Source organism: Bactrocera oleae, chromosome 4, assembly GCF_042242935.1.
Source record: "Bactrocera oleae isolate idBacOlea1 chromosome 4, idBacOlea1, whole genome shotgun sequence".
Lineage (NCBI taxonomy): Eukaryota > Metazoa > Arthropoda > Insecta > Diptera > Tephritidae > Bactrocera > Bactrocera oleae.
Genome location: NC_091538.1, coordinates 16,017,442 through 16,038,730, shown reverse-complemented (window position 1 = coordinate 16,038,730; position 21,289 = coordinate 16,017,442). Strand labels below are relative to the sequence as shown.

Below are 21,289 nucleotides of genomic sequence, written 5' to 3'. Positions count from 1 at the left end.
CATCAGGTCATTAGTATGAAGAGACAAACTGGCAGAAAAAGGTGAAAGTTTGACGGCATTAGAGTTGGAGCGAGACTGAGCTGAGTAGAGGTCATGCGTTGAGTACCTGAGTGACAGGCCAATGTTATAAACTAGCGAGCAAAGTGTGTATATGAGCTTTGTGCGTGGCAAATTTTTGCTGAACATTGAAGTGGTATGCGTTTGGCAAGCAACAACTTGTTAAAGCACAGTAATAATGCGCATAAAAGTTGATGCACGTACGCCAACTAAAGAGGTGTGTGTGCTAGTCGGCAGCTAAAAGTATGCCATTAAAAGTAAACGTGCCCAAAAATCGATTTGGTTTTTCGTTTCGCAAGAATTGTCGGCGTTCAGGCTAGGGAATCAGAGAAATTTTACGTACCATTTCACCATTGTCTTTTCATCTGCTTGATATATGTAGTATACATCAAGGCGCCAGTGCGCCGCGTACTTTTATCACGCCACGAAAGGCACAACCTTACGTTTCCTAACACAGCATTAAAATACACAAGCCATTTCAACGCAGTAACGAAATATGCCACTCATTTAAACTATATGGGCGTGGCAGCCGCGGACGTGGTATGCCCGCGTCATTGCGAAAATTTCTAGCAAAAATGTGGGTGCAGTTAAAATGTAATCAATGTCCCTTCAGATAACATTACAGCGATAGCGAAATGACATGCACATAAAATTTTCAGCAAACGGCCGTCAAGACAAGCGCAAGAACATTGTTAAACGAACATTATTATCACTATTTATGCGCCAAAATGTATGCAAGACAGCGCAATCACATTTACAAATGCTTATGAACCAGAACCTTGCGCACCCGCCAGTCATTCAATATCGTCACAAGTAAGTTGGAAAAGTATGAAACACTCAACTGAAGAGAAATTATAACAAAATGAGGTCTGACAAGTTCATAGCGCATTTCAAAGTTCGTGACGCTATGTTCGCGGAATTTTTAATTTCGCGCTAGCTTTAAAATTTCATAAAATTTCGTTAATGACGACAGTTATGGCAGCGTTAGCAAGCCAAATTACACATCACAATACTTGTTGGAAATTGTGGAAAAAACTAAATTGCTTTAATAAAGGAAAGTATTGCATAGATTTAGGTGTGCGCAATGACATGTGCCAAATGGCAAATGCTGTAAGTATGTGCGGATGTGTTGGAGGGAAATTTCGCATTGAATGTGAAGAAAAAAAGTATGCATATTTTTGTATAGCATGCTTCTAGGCACTTAAGCTGAAATAGGTGCATATGACTTTTGAATTGGTAAGTTTGTGTTTTGAAGTGGAATATATGTGTATGCTTGCTATATGCCAAATATATTATTTTACGCATAATGCTATTACTTATTTTTGCTTACAAAACGTACATATTTTCTCCTTGTTCCACTCATCTTGGCACAAGCCCGCTATAACAGCAAGTTTTTTGTGGAAATAGTAATAACATGGTATTAATTTGAACTATTTTACCGTTTTTATGTAGCGTCTACATTTTTTTGAACTTGTGGAACACCTAACTAAACTATCGGGAAGTCATTGAGTAGAGGTCTAAAAATGCTGCTCTTTAAATTTTTAATTGTTTTAAGCAGAAATAGTATCTGAGATTATTTTCTACAGCTTTTAAGAGTTTTTGAACTTAATGAGGTTTCAGGAATTCTTTAACAGAATTTTATGAGCACTAACCATATATATTTTTCTTTGTTCTGCGCCAAAAATGTTATCTGAAAGTATTCGGTAAAGCTCTTATAAGTTATTAGCGCTGTGGAACATTCAAAATCTCGAATAATTATTCATTAGGAATTTCTGAAAACTACTGATATGATATTGTATTTGCTTTATATTAAATTATTATTTGTGAATGTTTTCTAAAGCTTTTAAGAGTTTTCTGAACTTGTGGAACACCTGAAGTAGCTTCCAATAGTTGTTCATTGGTAACCTATAAAGTAATACAAAATTATTATTTTCTTTAGTTGGAACTTAAAATGTGAGCTGACCATTTTACCTTAGTATAGTTAAGGGCTTTAAAAAATTCATAAGTAAAATAAACACTTTTCAAATAAATAACAATTAAAACAGTTCAATATTTCATGTTCCAAATATCCATATGTATTGAAATAATGCTTAAACTAAATCTAATAACTACAACTAAATATTTTAGTTTCTTCGTCTAAATAATTTCTGCAGCCCACTTGCCAATTTCCAGGCGCACATACATTTTGCAAGCACATAATTGCTATTTCATGTCACAACTATTAGTTGCAGTTAATTTCTCAATCGATTTCATTTAAAATTTACAATTGACTAAGACAACTGCAAGCAGACTTAATCAAATTTAGCGCATTTCTTGCATATTTACAGGCTATGCACATAACTAAAGTGCATTCGAGTACATAATCACTTTGCAACTACACTTCAGATAACTCAATTATATGCTCAAATGTACAAAATAGTTGCAATACTTTGAAAGTAGCTAACTATTGACCACTGTTTACCTGCAAGTTTGTAGCATATTTTCAGGTAATAGTGCACGTAGTACCAGCATATCACACGTAGTAGCTGCTATGACTAGTTCGTTGTTGTTGCATTTGCTTTAGCAGCACTTAATTTAATTAAAGTTCAAATACACCACATGCTAGCCCGGGCGACTGCGGACAGAGAGCTGAAGAGCTGTAAGCATAAAAACACGGAAATACTTTCTTTCACTTAACGGTCGTGGCACTCACACAAGCATACATACATAGTTGAGCTTATACACGTATGTACCATACATATGTGTGGACGTGGCAGCTGCAAAGTACGACTATGCAATACACGCAATTGCAAGCAAATATCGGTCGTTGCTAGTGTTTGCACATACATATTTGCCATATACTCTCTACCCCGCGTGCGTCGAATTAATTTCCGTTCTGCAAACCAATTGAAAATCCAATTTTCAATAGGCGGCCATCGATACATGCCCACCGACTGTATTTATTGCCTGTACATACACATGAACACTTGTGCGGGGTGTGGGAGGTCGTGTTGTGGCTGTTTGTGTGCTTTTACTGCCTAGCGGCATGACGCTAGCACGCGGCGCCTAGCAGGTTAAAGGTTGTGCCTTCTTTCATTCTCACACACACACGTTTATGTATATATGTATAGTATATATTTTTATTATGTATCTCTCATTTGAAACTCAAGCCGCTCATAGTCATTCTTCGACACAGTTGTATGGCTTCAAAAATAAGCTTTGCAAACATGCATGTGCGCAAAAGTAGGCAACAATACACATACACTTACACACGCACGCATGCACCTGAATGCGGCCTGCAATGGCATTAAATGAAAGCCCACTGCGACTGGGGCGACTACGATGTAGGGTATATGTCATGAACTACACACATACACACCTTTACGCACACTACTTGCTATACAATTGTAGCAAGGCAGCAATTTTTGTTTACACCTACATATTTTTAACTATAGCATACACTATGGCGCCAGGCAGAGGCTGCCAGCTTTTCGCTGTTATCACACGCCACACGCTCCTCAGCCATTCTAGTAGCAGCAAGATATATGTAGACATATATGTTTATATGAAAAATATTCGCAACACCAGCAATAAATGTCCAGCATAAGAAATGGCATAACTGTGGCATACATTTGGGGTGAAAAAAAAAATTATTATTCTAGCAGTTAAAAACAGTGTGGTTATTACGCGCGCATTGACCATTCGCAATTGCAAAATGCCGGCCACCACCACACACATAGCTACATACCTAGCACATATATAGAGTGAAAAATAAACTGAATTATTCAGCGCATATTTCTCGAGCCCCCACGCTACCCTTCCTTACGCCCACACGCTTCGCTGTCCGGCGCGCCATTTGTGCGCCGTGAGCGTATGTAACGATGAAAATATGTGTATGGCGTGAGTGAGCGCAGTGTTTTTCTGATTTATCGTGTTTGCAATGCCAGGTATGCAATGCATTTCAACATAATTATTTCGCATACAAAATGGCAATCCAAGTACATCACACACACACCAACAACTGATATTGTAACTTGCTCGCTTCATACATGCACACAACTGACGTTGTGCCTTCGCTTGTCTGACCCTTTTGTCTGCACATTAATCACTTTTTCACTGTTCGCATATTTTTCCGCACGTTTTCGCGCATTTTTCATAAATTACTTGCCACTCTTGTGCGCAAGCGAATAGCGCGTTTATTGGGATTCTGTGAGGTGGTGAGAGGTAAACGCTGACAAATTATTATTTATAACTTGCTGCGAAATTTAAAGCTAAATTAAGTAAAGTTTTTTGTGTACACTCTTGGAAGAACGAATTAGTTACGATATTTTGGTAATTGATTTAAGTGATTAATTTAATCTTTGTACTTGTTACGCTACGCACTAAAGTCTTCGCAGTTTTATTTGTATTTCGACGTTAAATTTTAGTTTCTAGCATTTTTGATTTAGTGCGTCATAGCTATTGGACTTGTGAAACACTTTGATATAGCTTGAAAAGTTGTTTGATTTGAACAAATTACAATGCGTAGCTTCTATTAATACCGCTTTCAGTTTAAAAAATTTTGTAATATACTCAAAATTTTAATCTTTTCGTAGCAAGTACAGAAAAGTTTGGCATGCTTTATTAAAAATATATTCTAATATAGTTTTGAACTTGTGAAAAATGTTTACAATAACGAGTTGTTGAAAATATCTGCTTTCAGCGAGGTTCAGTTTAATATAAATTATCTGCAGTTAAATAGTTACTTATTTCTAAATGAGTTCTGAACTTGTGAATATTATTCGAATATTCCAACGAAATAATAATTCTGGGTCCCACAAATTCAATTGCAATTTCCAAGCGCTAAATTTAAATTCAAGTTATATTTCAAAAGCAGTGCAAGCATTTCTTATATTATAAAAATAATTATTTGGTCAAGGAAAAATTTGCGTGAACAGTAGTAAATAATAGTTACAAATATTTTTATTTAGAAATGTAAAACTGTATTAGAAAAATGCAAAGTAAATAAAACTATTTCAGAAAGATTTAGTGTTCAAGTGTTCCACACGTTCAATTGCAATTTTCAGACGATTAAGAGACATTTTTGTAAAACTTTCAAAAGCGATCTAGCAATTTATTATATTGCAAACAAGTTGAGTCTATTTGGTTATTTCAGCTAAATATATTTCAATAAAATTTTATATTTAAATTGCTAACTGATTTTCATATAAGTACGCGTTTTTAAATTATCTAATGCTCAGAAAAAATTTTATTTTCAATATGCTACAAAGTTTCGTGTGTAAGTATATTTGGAACTTATGAAACACTTAATTTAAGAAACTTGTTTCGAATCGTATAACATTTTAACACGAAGCACACAACTTTTCTTTAACGTCGTACTTTCTATTACCTTTTGAACTTGTGAAACATCTGTTTTTGAACATGTGCTACACTAACATGCAACGGTTTACCTTGAACAAACCACTGAACTTGTGAAACACTACTAATTAAATTTACACGGTTTACTTTTGATGAACTTGAACAAGACATAATAAATTTATAATGCAAGGCAACTGCCTTCTTTAAATGCACTTATGAACTTGTGAAACACTACATACTAACATACAAGAGTACCCCTTAAATCAATTTATGAACACATGGAAAATCAAATAAATAGTACTCCAAATTTACTAAGCAGATAAATTTAACTTCGACCAAATGGAGCGAAAACTATTGAAATATAAAGTAACCACAAATTATGCTTGTAAATGTAATATTTATTAAAGTTTTGAAGTGCCTAAATATACCATACATAAAATTTTCAAGTGCGTGAAGTGAAATAATCAATGGATGAGCCAACCAAACGCAAAATAACTAAACATATAAAATCGCAGTTATCTGTGTGTAAAAGCATGAATATGAAAATTTAGGCATTACTAGAGTGCAGTGTTCGTTTTAACAGTATGTATTAGTGTCGGTCCGTCCGACTGTACGCCACAGCATGCATCAATGAAAATGAAAATATTTTGAAAATGCAAACAGATTGGTAAAGCAAATGGTCAATATTTGTACTGACTCTGGCTCAGCCTAAGCTTTTGCTTTGCCCCAAAACCACATACACACACACAAGCAGCTGTTCCTTGATCAATACAGGCATATGAGTGGAATGAAAATGAATAGCGAGCAGCAGCAAGTGGAGAAATGGAGAAAAAAGTGAAGCTGTCAGCTTGAATTGTTGTATTTCTGAAAAGAGTCTGTTAACCGTTTCATTGCACATCCATGCACAACGGCCGGTCGGTTGGTTGGTTGGCTATGCGGCTGCAGCGCCTGAACGTATGCAAATGAAAATGGAAATGCAGCACACGCACCAGTTTGCTATTGAAAAAATTGAAGAAAAAAAACTAAAGGCAAAGCAAAAAGTAACAATTTGTGGAAAAAATTTCAAAAATTGCTATAGACCAAAATCGGCAGACTAACCAATGAACGCGCTAACCTGCTGGCTGTCGGACGGCGGTCAGTCAGTCAGCCAGCACTTGGGTGTGTGTGTCGTCAAAAGCAGACTAGCATATTTGCCAGTCACGTTTCATTCGTTTTGCTTGGTTAGTTGGTTAGGTGCTCGGTTTGATTGCGGCGACACACATAAATATGCACACACTCAAGTATATACACTCATACACATACTGTTATAAAAATTATTTTTTCATTTCGAAATGTTTTTTCCTCACAGCAGCTTTTGAATTTCATTTTGTTGCTTGTCTTATAGCAAAACTATTTGTATGCATATGCTTGCCTCACAGCCAAGAGGGCGTATGTTTGTTATTCTTGTGACTTCTAAATTTGTTATTGTTTTTTGTGATTATTATTTTTATTAGTCGTCGGTGTTTACTTTCCTCGTATTTGTATTTTTTTCTATTTACTTGCTATTAAAGTTCGCTTGAATACATTTTGATGATGCTCTAGCTGAAGTGCGCGCGTGTTCAGCCGATTTTGATGGCTATTCAACAGCGCACACTCACACATATATATGTATGTAAACAATCAGCATGTGTATAGCGTGATTTTAGGCCTTAGCAAGAGTAGTGCTTGCAAGTGTTTGTTGCAAGCAAGTATGCATGCAAAAGTGAATATTGGCTATAAATATTTGAAAAAGTTTATGCAGTAGTGTAATTACTAGTCCAGTTGGTTTGCAAAACCAAAAAAATATAGAGTATTTAAAAAGAGTGTAGAATTGGCTTTAGATTTTGGGTGTTCCACAAGTTCAATTGCAATTTTCAAGCGCTAAAATATAATTTAGATAGCAATTTAAAATGCAATGATGTTACAAAATTATTTAATTTTTGAACTAATTAGTTGACCAAAGTGGTTTACTCCAATAACAGCAGAAAATTGAGCTATAAATACTTATAAAAGTATCGGCATTAGTGTAATTACCAATCTGAAGGTTTCATAAGCTCTAATAGAATATAAAATAATTTCAAAAGCAGCAATATATACTCTAAATATCGAGTGTTCCACAAGTTCAATTGCAATTTGCATACGCTTAAGAGAATTTTTTGTTAAAATTTCAAATGCAGTTTTGTAATATATTCTACTGTAAAACTATAGTATTATACAGAGAGCGATATTTCAAGAAAGAGAGCGATATTTCAATCAAAGAAATATCTCTGTGATTAAGTATTTCGCAAGTTCAAAGCGATATTTCTGTGAAATTTTAATAAGCATAAAAGCCCAAAAAGCATAAATAAGCATGCAAGCTGGAAACATGTTACAAATTCTTAAAAATATATAGACATGTTTTTCGCAAAAAACAATATATTATATATAAAATTAACTACGGCATTTGAGAAATGTTATTTTGGCAGCATACTGTGTTTTAAATTATAAAATACACTAATGCAAACAAAGTTTAATAAAAATAAAAATAATAATAACAGTTTCATAAAAATGTATTTGTTTTAATTGTAGCAGTAACTTACTTCTTGATTAATTTTTTCTTATCTTTTTTTTCTAAACCAAATACAATTCAAATTTAATACCTACTAACCACATTTATTGCCTCTTTCTGACAATTATTACAAGCCATATAAATCAAATAAAGCAACAGATTTTCTTGGTAATAAATATTTTATTGCCTGAAATTTCCATTTTATTATTTTTCCTCCTTTTTAACACAATCGAATACGTAAATATTTGAGTTCAAATTTACGCAGTTGATGTGGAACTTACCTTTATGACCCATATTATGCACAGCAAACATATACCAACACATTTCATTTTATGACAAAGATTATTTCCAGAAAACCTCTCCATTACTTCATATAAATATTTATCTTTTCAAACTTTGTAATATTTTCACCAAGATAATAGCGGAAATATACCGTGTATGTGGCTTATCTAAATGAATATTCATTTTCAAGTAAATTCAGCATAATAACAAACCCATAAGTCATGTGTGTGTCACATGTGTGTGAATTTGTAAAAAAACGGATTTGCGTTCATAAATCTGTAAACATTTTAAAGTGGCATAACTTTAACATGTAGCATACTTTTAGGCGCCAATGAAAAATACAGCCTCTTATGTTACATAAAGGCATGTATAGCTTTTTGTCAGAGCGAGTGTTTATTTGTGTACTGTTTGGCGATATAAGAATATAGTCGGATAAAATCGAATTTCTACATATAAAAGTAAACAATTGAGTATAAGGCAGACGACAAGCATACTTCTGTGCACACAGAAGATAACATTCGCATTTTTAAACACAATGAAAGCCTATGGTAAGATTCTGAACTACATATTTGTGGTTTCGTAGCATTTAAATACCACAAATTGTTGTTATTAAAAGCAATATTAAATTAGTTTTTACATGCCAGACTTTTATGCACAAATTTATAAATTAATACTTATTTTGCTGTATTTTACTTTAGAGAAAAAATTTTAATTGTCATAAGTAACATTGAAAAATGTTTAATTTTATGAAAGAAACTAACGATTAGTAAAGAAATTAATTTGAGCTACAGCAACAAAATTGATTACTAAGAAATAAATAATTTTATTTAAAAATATGCGTCGTAGAAACTTTTAAAAAGTGCTTCCTTAAGTCAAAAAATATGTAAATTAAAGAAAACTAAATTGAATATATGCATATAATCTTTTTTAAAGCATATAATACTTTTAGGCGCTTAAGATTAATTTCGAATTTTTTATTTAACATTTTCGAAACAAAAATACACGTTATACTTTAAGGTGCATACGATAGCATTTCGCTACAAATAAATATTAAATAAATTTAAAAAAATAGTATTGCTGTACTAAAATACATATACATGTTTACACATACTTAAGAAATTTTTTTGAGACATACGTTAAAGCGCTTATACATTTCTGAAATTTTCTACATTTCTGTTGAGTTTTTATAGGAATATAAAATATTTCTGATTATGCCACAATTGCTTGCTGTTGATATGTTAAAACTATTAAAATATATAAAAAAAAAGATATATACAAATTTTGAAAATTTTAAAATATTTGCGTGCACTTTGTCATCAATACTAGCAATCATCGTTTAATATCCAATTAACCGCACCTGAGCTTACAAAATCAAACCCAGCAATTTTTATAGTTCACACACCCACTATTTTAGTCACACTTACTCTCCATTAAGAACACTCCATCTCTCATTTTATCCATTTGAAACTTTGACATTCATATTGCTGTCATTTTAAGACTAACATAGTCGCCGTCTGTTTATTTGCCTGCGAATATTGAAATGTAAACAAAAATTGTTTATCTTTTCCGCACGCTTACTTACCCATTCGCCACTTTGTATTTGTGTTTAAACTTTATCAATCAATCGATCAATCAATCAGAAATGCATTTTGCCAGGAACAAAAACAGCAGAAACAATAATCTACCGGCAATTTGCATTTGAATATGGAGACACAGATAAAAAAAAGTGAGCAAATAAATACACATGTATAGTGTAATGGTATGTGTGTGTGTGTAACAAGTGAGTTGCAACAGTCGCCTGTTGTGGCAAAAGGCAAAAACAAGCATATCAGCAACACAATCATCAACAGCAAACAGTGACGCAGACGGCCAACAGCCAACAACAGCTCGGCCAACTACTGTGCTAAGCAAACACGAACAGTTCTGTGTATGTATGTGTGTATTGTTATGAGTGTAGCACGTATATACATATGTATATATATCATATATAATATATACATAAGTATATATAATTGTAGTGCGCGTGCAGCGGCTGCTGACCACCGCAATCACACTGTTCATAAGCTGTCGCAATTGATTGTATATACACACAAACACATAGTCACATACATACATATACATATATATATAAATATGATTGTATTGCTGTAATTGCACATCTGCTGGTGACATTGACTAAATCACCAAATCGACGTTGATTCGTAGCATATTTTTTGGCGCCATTGCTAGCAATTTAATCGATAACTGTCAACTACATATAAATAGAGACAAGCAAGGAAAGAGGGCAAGGTAGAGGCTGTAATTTAGCCGAAGAGCGGATGTGTCGCTTATGCTATTGATGGCATATTAATTACCGATTAAAAGTGTTTAATTTTTAGACACAGACAGCGCTTTATAATGAACTGAAGTCTACCTAAGCAGCTTTGTAAATAAGCATTTCTTGTTGTGAATTTAATTAACTCTTGTTTTAGTTAACCCTTTGCTTTGAAATCAAAATAAATATAAATATAACTAACTAAATAATTGTTGAACTCGATTTTATTTTGGTGTTTAAGGTTAAGCACTGACTCGAATTTATGAGCCATTTTGGTGTTTATCTTAATATTTTAATGATAAACAAAATTGTTAAACCCGAGTTTATTGATCATTTTGTTTTTAACATTAATATACTAAAGGCAAGTAAAATTGTTAAACTCGAGTTTATTAGCGATTATAAGTTATTTAAGCATTTTGGTGTCTTCTTAATATATTAATGGCAATTGAAATTGTTAAACTCGTGTCTATTAGCGATTTTGGTGTTAACGTTAATATATTAATGGTAATTAAACAGTTTAGTTTAGTTTATTGGTAATTTAGTGTTTACTTTTAAACATTTTACATAACAGATATACTGCGTTTAGCGTAAAAATTCGTTTAACTTCGAGTTTATTGGCCATATAGATTTTTATGGCAAACATACATTTATTTTATAACCGTATTTATTGGTATTAAGCTGTTAACGCTATTTATGAAGACGGAGTTTCCCAAACAACTTGTGTTTAGTTGCAATTTCGTGCTTGATGTTAAAAACTAAGTTTTTTACGAAAAATATTTATTTTTGGAACTTTGATTTATTGGCCATGTTAAACACTACTTCCAAAAACGGAGTTTAATACAGAAAAGTATTGAAATTTAGACTTATTGGTTATTTCGATGTTTTAGTTTAAACACTACCCACAACATTGAAGTTGCCGACACAAAGTAGACAATACAATTCAGCTGCTATTTTTTAATGTTATTCTTTAGCAGATATATAAAATTTTCTTTCGAAAATATTGCCCCTGGCTATGTTCCTTAACTTTCTCTCTCCATTTTCGTTGCGGCATCAAGCTATCACTCTCTTTTCCCTCCACACTCACTTCCTGCTTGAAAAATTAACTGCATTCACATCAAAGAGTACCCGCTTAAATGCCATAATGTAATATTAATTCGTATCTCACAAAAGCAACAATACCAACAACAACGGGCTTATGCACAACTTTATAACAACTAAAGTGAGTTAATGAAAATTGAGTAGCACCGGCTATTACGCAAGCAACAAGCAAACGAAAAGCAAAAGCAAAGTAGAAAGAGTGTGAAAGAGTAAAGCGTAAAATAAGAGTGAAACAGGCAACAATACAGATTTGATTTAAAATGGACTATCAACAGCATCAGCAACAGCAGCAGTAGCAGACGTTCATCAACACTACTCCACTTCGCTTCAGAGCCTGTCGAATATGTCGAATATGGCAAACATTTACTTTTATTTCTTGTATTTGTCTATGTATGTGCTTGTGTGTGTGTGTTTGCATGATGTAATGAACAGATGAGCTGTGAATAAACGGCAGTCAAGTGCAGAATGGTAATGCGCAGTCGGAAAGATGGCAGCCACCGCATTGACAGCCAGACAGCAAGCACGGAAGAGCGGCGTGCGGCTGTGTTGGCGCATTGATACTATGTGCTCATGCGTGTGCGATTGTAATGTAGCGCAGCATTGAAGTGTAGTGAGGCATTTTGTTTTAATTTACACAGCTTTTAGGATAATTGCACATGTTTTCAGTGTGTTTAATTGCGAGTTTTCTGCGCATAGTATGGGTGTAAGTGTAATGACGGAAATGAGTAAATAAATAAGCAACTATAAACGCACATTTTAATACGTGGATAGCTAATAAATCAACAGTGCTGTTGACATATCCAAATTGTTGATTTTTCCTAAGTTTTAGGTTTATGCAAATGTTTTTATTATTATATTAAAAAACGCTTGTTTATTTATTTTTTTCTTCATAAATGATGTAAAGAAGTTTCCATACAAGAGCTTAATTTTGTTTGTTCAGTTTGTATGACAGCTATATAATACAGTAGATCGATCTGAAAATTTTCTACAGATATTTTAGCGTTGCTTTGAGCAAAAATCTTAAATCTAAAATTTGGTAAAGATATCTCGCCAAATAAAAAAATTTTTCACACAAGAACTTAATTGTGTTCAGTTTGTATGGCAGCTATATGATATAGCAGTCCGATATCGACCGTTCCGTAAAATAAGCACCATCTTGAGGAGAAAAGAACGTGTACAAAATTTCATATCAATAGCAGAAATACTGAGGCACTAATTTGTATATAGAGACAAGCGGATATGGCAAAATCTATTCAGCTCGTCACGCTGATCTCTTTTGTAGTTATATATAATGTACAGGGCATCCGAAATTTCCTTCTAGGTGCTACAAACATAACACCCTATTAAGGATATAAAAGTAGTTATATTAATGTTAAAAAATATATAGTTTCTTTCAAATTTAACTTTTCAAAGTTTCAGATTTAGAAACTTGCTTTAATTATTACATTTGTTAAGCTTTCAATAAGTAGGCAGCCATATTATTAATCAAACACATCCGGACTTTTTCTTTTATATCAATTTCCTATTATTTTAAATACATTCACTTCTACTGTTTACAACTTCATTGACTCAACGGAAGCAGCTTTTCGACATTCTCTCATACCATGAATTGTTATGTTATGCAATTTTAATATTAACTCACAAAAAGGACGCAGGAGTGTAGCATTTTCCTTTGCCCTGGCATTTATTTGTGTGTGTGTATGTAGGTGCATGCTCGAGTGTTTTTTTTAACTATATGCACAAAAATTATTTCATTTATGGCTGTCTTATTTTCACCAACGGCCAGGTGGCTGATAGGAACTACATTTTATTCTATTTCACACACACACATAGCACAATTTCGAAGCTTGAAAACAGAATGTGGCTGCAACATGCAATGTTACATGTAATAAATGGCCAACTGCCGCACAGCACAGTGCTGCCACCCAATTGGCAATATATGGTTGCAATGCATTCGCCCACCGGCAATTTATGGCGCTGAAGCTAATATTGTTATTACAATTTTTTACGACCAAAATAAATAAATTCCGAATATTTTTCTCTCAAAAAGTAATTTGCATGCGCTTTTATAAAAAGCAAAAGCAATAAAACTAAAGAAGTAGTTTTGCCATGAAAACACTAAGCACATATTGAGGCGCAATCAAATGAGCTGGGCGTGTTGGCACTGGCGCCTGAGGGTAGGCTATTGCTACAGCTGCCGCCATTGCCCTCTAACAACTATGTATGTGTGAGTGTTGCATGCGTGGCGTTGCAACGTGTAAACAACAGTTGATTGCTGCCGCCACCAGCTGGCGTTACGCTGCACGAAAGTCAAATAAACAAAAACGCGCCGACAGCCGACAGGTGAGCAAATGCTGAAAAGTGTGCTATGAAAAGTTAAAAAATGGCGTTAAAAGGTATTTGTGGCACACATATGCATATACATTTGACTCACGTTTGCAGCGGTTGAGTAGTTGTATATTTGTATATGTGCGCAAGCCGTTTTTTCAACAAATTTATTGAATTACTAAAAAATATTTCAAATTAATCTCCAATTTAAAAGTATTTAATTTGATACTTTGTGCGTGTTGTGATAAAAACTTATTGCAAATATTTTGTTTACGAGTATTTTAGTAGTAGTTGTTAGTTTTGTTCGTAGCAAATAGCGCAGCTACAATTTCTCACAGGGTTGCACTTACCATGTATTTGTCATCACGCACAGCTCTCTTTATGCAATCAGCGTGCATGCGTTCGTGAAAGCGCGCTGGCAAATATTTAATTTTAAGTAAATGAAGTTAACAAATATTTATCATTGGACTTATTTAATTTTTATTTAGTGAGTTTTGGGGCAGTCTGGCCGCTTTTTGCTTATAAATGAAACATACTTGCAGGCGACACTCATATTCGCGTGCAGATAATATTTTTCATTTCTATTTGATATGCACAACTAAACTTTTCCTAGTACTGAGTACCGGTTGTTGACACTATGTTGTCGTATCCAAAAAAAAAATACAGTTTTATGGCCAAATATGCTTGTGTGTATATAAAATAATAAATAGGTTATAAATTGAAAACCCAAAAAAACAAAATTTTAAAAGTAAACATAAAAAGTAAATAAAACATATGAAAACTAAAAGTAAAATAATAGAAAATGTAAATTTTTTAAAATATTAATAACTGAGAAAAAACTTATTTTCTGAAAATTAAAATTTTTGAATATTAAAAAATTCAAATTTATTTTAAATCTGAATTTAATACGCAGTATATACTTTCTAATAATTGCAAATATAAAGATACTTTATTACAACAACTTAACAACTTATTTTTTGTATAGCAAAAAGAAAAGTCAAAAGCAAAGTTCTTAGGTTAGGTAAGGTAAATAGAGTAAATTTTTGTAAATCCACGAATAATTCTTCTTAAAAAGCTAGAGACGCTTGTCAGTTGTGATGCCCAGAACTCCTAGATTTGGCTTGTGGCTACCAATCTGCCTTCGCTGTAGGCATTCTGAGCCCCAATAACATGTCTCACGGTATACTGCAGGTCCATAAACTTCTCCAGCGTCTTCTACAAAAACAAAGAGAGGAGCTGATACCTAAATAATTTAAACTTCTTAGCGAAATCATTTTAATATTTAAACAATCTACGATAATATAAAAATAATAAAATTTTGCAAAAATTAATCAAAAAATTACATTTTACGCACATTACGTATAAAAATAATATATGACTAGTGACAAATGACAGATGTATGGCATATTCCAGGCATGTCATGTCCGCAAGCACCTAGCGTGTAAGCTAAGTAATATCAAGCACGAAGTTTCATTAAATTCAATCAATTTTTATCCGACCTACACCAAAGCGCCTATAGTAATTACTTTACACAAAATTATATTTTCAAATACAAACCGGCTTTTCCGAACTCACATTGCTCATATAACATAACTTAATTTTTTTTTTTTTTACTGAAAACTCCACCACTTACTTTGTGACACCAAACCTCGTTTCCGCCCTAGAACTATATGAGCCGCTTAAGTATTTGCATCACGCTCAGCTAATGTTGGTTTATCGCCTTGCTACTCAAAGCTAATCCGAGCCAATGACTTTCGAGACTGCCAACAGCATAACTATGAAGATTATAAGACTATTGCCGATTTTCTAGCTACGCGTCGCCAAAACGAAACGTACGTGTTGCCGCAGTGCACTATTCATATTTTTACGCCCAACAAAAATTTGAGGAATTTTCTATTTTTTTCTGGATTTTTTTATTTTGTTTATTATATTTTTTTTTTGTTCTTTTTTATATATAAAAATTTTTTTTTGGATTTTTTATTATTATTATTTTTGTATATATTTGAATGTTTTTTTTTTTTTTTTTTGCTTCTTGCGCTCCTTCAGCGCATTTTGAAACTTTCTGCTTGTCGCTTCAAGTAGTTTTGTGCGCATCTCCGTCGCCGATTTTCTGCCATTTTGGCATATCTCTCGCAACATTCCACTACATTCAACAAACTTTCTCTCGTTTTCGATCTTCTTGTCAGTTAGCTGCCTTCTTCTGCACTGCACACCGCGCCCAGCAATGCCACTGCGCGTCGTCATGTACAAGATTATCCTTTTAAATTGCAATGATTACTTTTTCGGCATTGCACACAAAGCCACAAACACACACATATTAGTGTTGTAACTCTGCAAGTCAGCATGAAACACAGCCAAATGAATAACTAACTCGCCAAGTTATAGCCTGCGAATGAGAGTTGAGAGTTGAGTGTTTGTGAAGTTTGCTGCATTGCGCTTTGTTGTGCAACTAGTTCAACTAGCGGTCACACAACAACAACAACAATAATAACCAAACTAAACTGTGAATGATATTATTTTGCTATTTCCCACACTTTCATTCGCAATCGCATAACATTGCTTTACTGGCATGTGGATTGTTCACCAGCCCCCCTGGCGTATACGCAACCTTCACTTTGGCAGCAACTCAATGCGTGTGTGTGTGCGCGGCATTTCGGCCCCTCCAGCGTTCTGTCACGTTCGCTGCCTGCTATCACTGCGAGACAGCGCAATCATTCAAGGCAACAAGCGAAAATATTTATATTCATGTCGCGGTGTTGCGAATGGCAGCTCGCAATGACTGTTCGTCGCAGTTATTCTTGTTGCTATTGCATTTGTTGTAGTGCGCTATGTGCATTTGTCTGTGTCGCAATCAGAAACGTGTTAAAAGAAATACTTCATGTTCCACTTGCTTGCCGCAGCTTCGCATTCACAATCCCAGTCGCTGCGCGTTAAAACCGAATAGCCAACTAGCCAACTCGCTATTTGGACATGCAGTCCTTGGCCACTGCTGCAGCGTGAAATGGACTTGACCGTTCATGCTTTTTTCATTGGCTGCGTTTTTAAATTTTTCTTTTTTTTACATTATTTTCCTTCGTTTCGTTATTGCTGTTGTTGTGTTCGTATTAAATGTCATTTCACATTTCGTGACAAGTCGGCTAATCTGACTGGAAAGTTATTTATTTCGCCTCACTGCATCGCACCGTGGCGCTTATGCTCCTGCCTCCTTCACCTCATACCTCCTCCTTCAACCGCTCAACTCTGCTTCTCAACTGCGCCCGCACTAAGCGCAGTCTATTTCGTCTGTAACATTATTGTATTTGAAATATTTTTTTTTTATTTTTTACTTTCGAGTGACCCGCTGCTACCTGCTCTTACGCTCGCCCTTCTCTTCTTCTCCAAATAAGTACACTTGCAGTGGCGCGTGAGCTGAGAAAAATTTCGTATGCTAAATGCATCCATTTTCTTTTTCTTTGCTTTCGTTTCTGAATCTTTTTTCATACCAAATCTTCGTCTGCAACTCTTTTCTGCTTTGTTGTCCGTAGAAAAAATTACGTTCCATTAGATTTACGTTTTTTCCATGCAAATTTATAGTGTCTCCTTTTTGCACTTCTTCAAATGCACCAGCTGATAAGGAATATAATTGCGAAAGAATAGCGCAATAATGGTAAGGTAAATAAATTTCGGAACTATTAAAACAATGAGTTTACATATTCGAAATTATTAAACATTTTACATAAATTACGGAAAAAATTCACTTAGTGGGGCTTTTATAATTTTTAAGTGGTCTTAAAGTTTAAAGGCATATATTAGGTCAAGTAAAAAGTTCGTTCGGTTTTTATCTAAGAGATGGCGTTATTGTCCATAGTACTAGTGTTACGTGTCGCATCATGTCATACGGCGCTGAAAACGTGTTTATTCGCGCTAAAGGTTTGATTTTGACAGTTTTTCGATTGATTTACTCAGTTCGTTGTGAGCGCTCGTGAAAGATGGACACCAACAAAGAGAAAATTCGCTATATTTTACAATTTTTCTTCGATCAAAGCGAAAAAGCAGCCAAACCGGCTGAAAACATTAATTTAGCTTATTAGCCCGATACTGTAAACGAACGTGTAGCACAAAAGTGATTTGCAAGGTTCCGTTCCGGTAATTTCGATGTCAAAGATGAACCACGCGTCGGGAGGCCTGTCGTCGAAAATTGCGATAAAATCATGGAAACAGTGGAAACAGACCGTCATGTGCACGAACAGCCCTTATTTAATTGCTGAGGAACTAAAGATAAGCCAAAAAACCGTTTGGAACCATTTGCATAACCTTGGATTCAAAAAGGAGCTCGATGTTTGGGTGTCACACGAACTAACGCAAAAAACATGATGGACCGAATTTCCATCTGCAAATCGCTGCAGAATCGCAACAAAATCGACCCGTTTCTGAAGCGGATTGTGACTGGTGATGAAAAATGGGTCACTTATGACAACATCGAGCGCAAACGGTCGTGGTCAAAGCTCGGGGAAGCGGCCCAGATGGTGGCCAAGACCTGATTGACGGTCAGGAAGGTTTTGCTGTGTGTTTGGTGGGATTGGCAAGGAATCATCTACTACGAGCTGCTCCCCTATGGTAAAACGCTCAATTCGGCCCTCTACTGCCAACAACTGGACCGCTTGAAGGCAGCACTCATCCAGAAGAGGCCATCTTTGATCAACAGAGGCCGAATTGTGTTCCATCAGGACAACGCCAGGCCACACACGTCTTTGGTGACTCGCCAGAAGCTCCTGGAGCTCGGATGGGAGGTTCTAATGCATCCACCTTATAGTCCGGACCTGGCACCAAGTGATTACCATCTTCTCCTGTCCATGGCGAACGCGCTTAATGGTGAGAAGTTGGCCTCAAAAGAGATCTGTGAAAATTGGCTCTCCAAGTTTTTTGGCAATAAGGACGCAGTCTTCTACGAGAGGGGTATAATGAGGTTGCCATCTCGTTGGCAACAAGTTTATGAACAAAACGGCACATATTTGACTTAAATCGGACAAATGTACACAACGTTATCATCTTTTGAAAAATCAATAAAAAACCTAACGAACTTCTAATCTTTACCTAATATTAGAAACGTGGGATGAAATTTTAGGGACTTTTTACACTTTAGTGTTCTTGTGACAATCAAGAAATATCTGGCACTTAAAATAGTTCGAGATTGCTACTGAATACCCATAGCATACCTTTAGGCGCATTGAAATTTTCAGTTGCAGGTTGAATCTGCTTTTTGAAAAGTTTTAAGGTATGCATTGGATTCTATCATAGAAAACCAAGTCTAATATAAAGTTAAAGATCTAGTAGATTATTTAATAGTTTTAACTATGAAATTGCCTTAATTTCTGAATTAAAACTTATTGCGATTACAATTAGGAGCGCATGTAAATATTTTACTATTGATATGCTCCTAAAACGCTTGCTGGTGTATTTATAGTCAACAATATTGATTTATATTAAGATAAAATATAACTGTTTTTGCTATCAAAAAATTACTTAACGTTGGGCAATTTGAAAATTTATGTAAATAAAAGTTGTAAAGGTGTGGAGATTTGTTGAACTTTTTTTCTAAAGTAAATTGTAAATAATAGTATAAGTATAAGCTGCTTGTCTGCAAGCGTAATTTTTGTAGCCTGTTCTTCTTTCACATTTTGTTGCATACTTTATGGCACTTACGGTGTTCAAAATTAAATTAACTATCGCAAACTAAATAATATTGCTGCTAAGTGAAATCCTCTTGCAACTAAAGCAAAATGTTGCATAATAGTCATTCACAAATGCTCCTAAATTCTATATCGCGAAAACACTTAGCATACTTTATGGCGTTTTTTATATTATTATATATTGTTATTATTTTTAAAGTAGAAGTGATGCACTTTTGCTCAAGAAAGTTGTACTTAAGTTTAATTCAGCTGCTCAACAGCGCCATTTACATATCTTACATCCTTTTAGTTCATAAAGATTTCACGATAAAATATGAATATACTCTTTTGTGTCCTTTTCGCCAAGAAAACAAATCGGCACGTTCCTAATTTGTGCCATAATTCAGCAGTGTATGTGTGTGTTTGATCATTTTTTACACATTGATTGCTGGATTATTACCGCATTCACAATCAGACACTCACACACATACTCCTACAGTCGCACACATACACACACTGATATATGAGCGCATTTATTAGAAGCCGCTCTAAGCAGTTGTGAATTGCGCCACTGACAGTTGGGAACAAGCCACTCAAACAAATTTAATGCGCCAACACACATACACACACCAACACAAATATAAAAAAGTGATGTGTGTGACATGCTTCTGTCTCTCTCTCTCTCCCCCCTATGTGTGGGTTTGTGTGTGTGTTGTTGCGCGTGTGCGGCTTTGTCAGTCGAACAATAGTTGCGGTGCGGCAATGCGCAGCTACTTAAGAAGACAAATTAATGTTAGGCGACTTGAGAAATGAAAATGCTGGTGCCAGTTGAGCTGACTACATGCGATTGCTGACAGTCAGCAAAAGCTAGTGCTTTGTAAGGCATATATAGTAAAGGAGTACAGTTCTTTTTACCAACTACAGATTTATTACTCGCATGACTTTTTTGTGAGCGTTATGTGTGTGTGAAAGTATATGTAGATGTGTGGGTTTATGTGTGTGTATGTGTCTGCCTACATCTGCACTTGTGTGCGTGCTCTAGTGCATACTTTACTACGATAATTTATTAAGTTTACTTTGCTACAATAAACCAACGAGCATGCGTCGCGCAAAAACTTATCTGTGTACGTATGTGCGTGTGTGTACACAATAATCAAGCGATTAAGTTTATTACTTAGGAGTAACTTTTATAAAAAAAAAATAAAACACAAAATACTTAAGCTTTCACGCAACTATTCACCACTCCACCCGTTAATGCTCATATTTTTATATAATTTTTCATTTTCTCTCTTCTTCCACTTCCATTCGCTGCAGGGTCGCTGTAATCGTGATAAACCGCCGTGCAAATATTTTCATCCACCACAGCATTTGAAGGATCAATTATTGATAAATGGACGAAACCATCTTGCCTTGAAGAATGCACTGATGCAACAGATGGGTATGGCAACTGGACAGCAAGTCATACCGGGACAAGTGCCAGCCGTGGTAAGTATAAAAATAAATAATGAGCTTAGTCAGTTAAACAATGCGTGTGTTTGTTATAAGCGCAATTCATATAACATAATATCATGCTTATAAGCATACTTGTAGGAGCTGAAGCGCAAACTATATATTTCACATGCATTCAATATTATTCACTAGAAGGCACGAAAGAAGATA

At 34.7% G+C, this 21,289-nt stretch overlaps 1 protein-coding gene across 24 annotated transcripts in view; it reads left to right on the top strand.

Annotated features, from left to right (window-relative positions):
* mbl (muscleblind) overlaps positions 1 to 21,289 on the top strand; it is a 498,372-nt gene that overhangs the window by 407,556 nt on the left and 69,527 nt on the right. For 23 of the 24 annotated variants that reach the window (XR_011396187.1, XR_011396186.1, XM_070108959.1 and 20 more), the window contains one exon: positions 20,945 to 21,115. Coding sequence is in view for 22 of the 24 variants with exons in the window: in XM_070108959.1 (XP_069965060.1) it covers positions 20,945 to 21,115 (171 nt within the window). In the remaining 2 variants the exon portion in view is untranslated. Of the gene's footprint in view, positions 1 to 20,509; positions 20,755 to 20,944; positions 21,116 to 21,289 lie in introns of those variants that run through there. The other variant, XM_036375628.2, reaches the window with a different exon arrangement.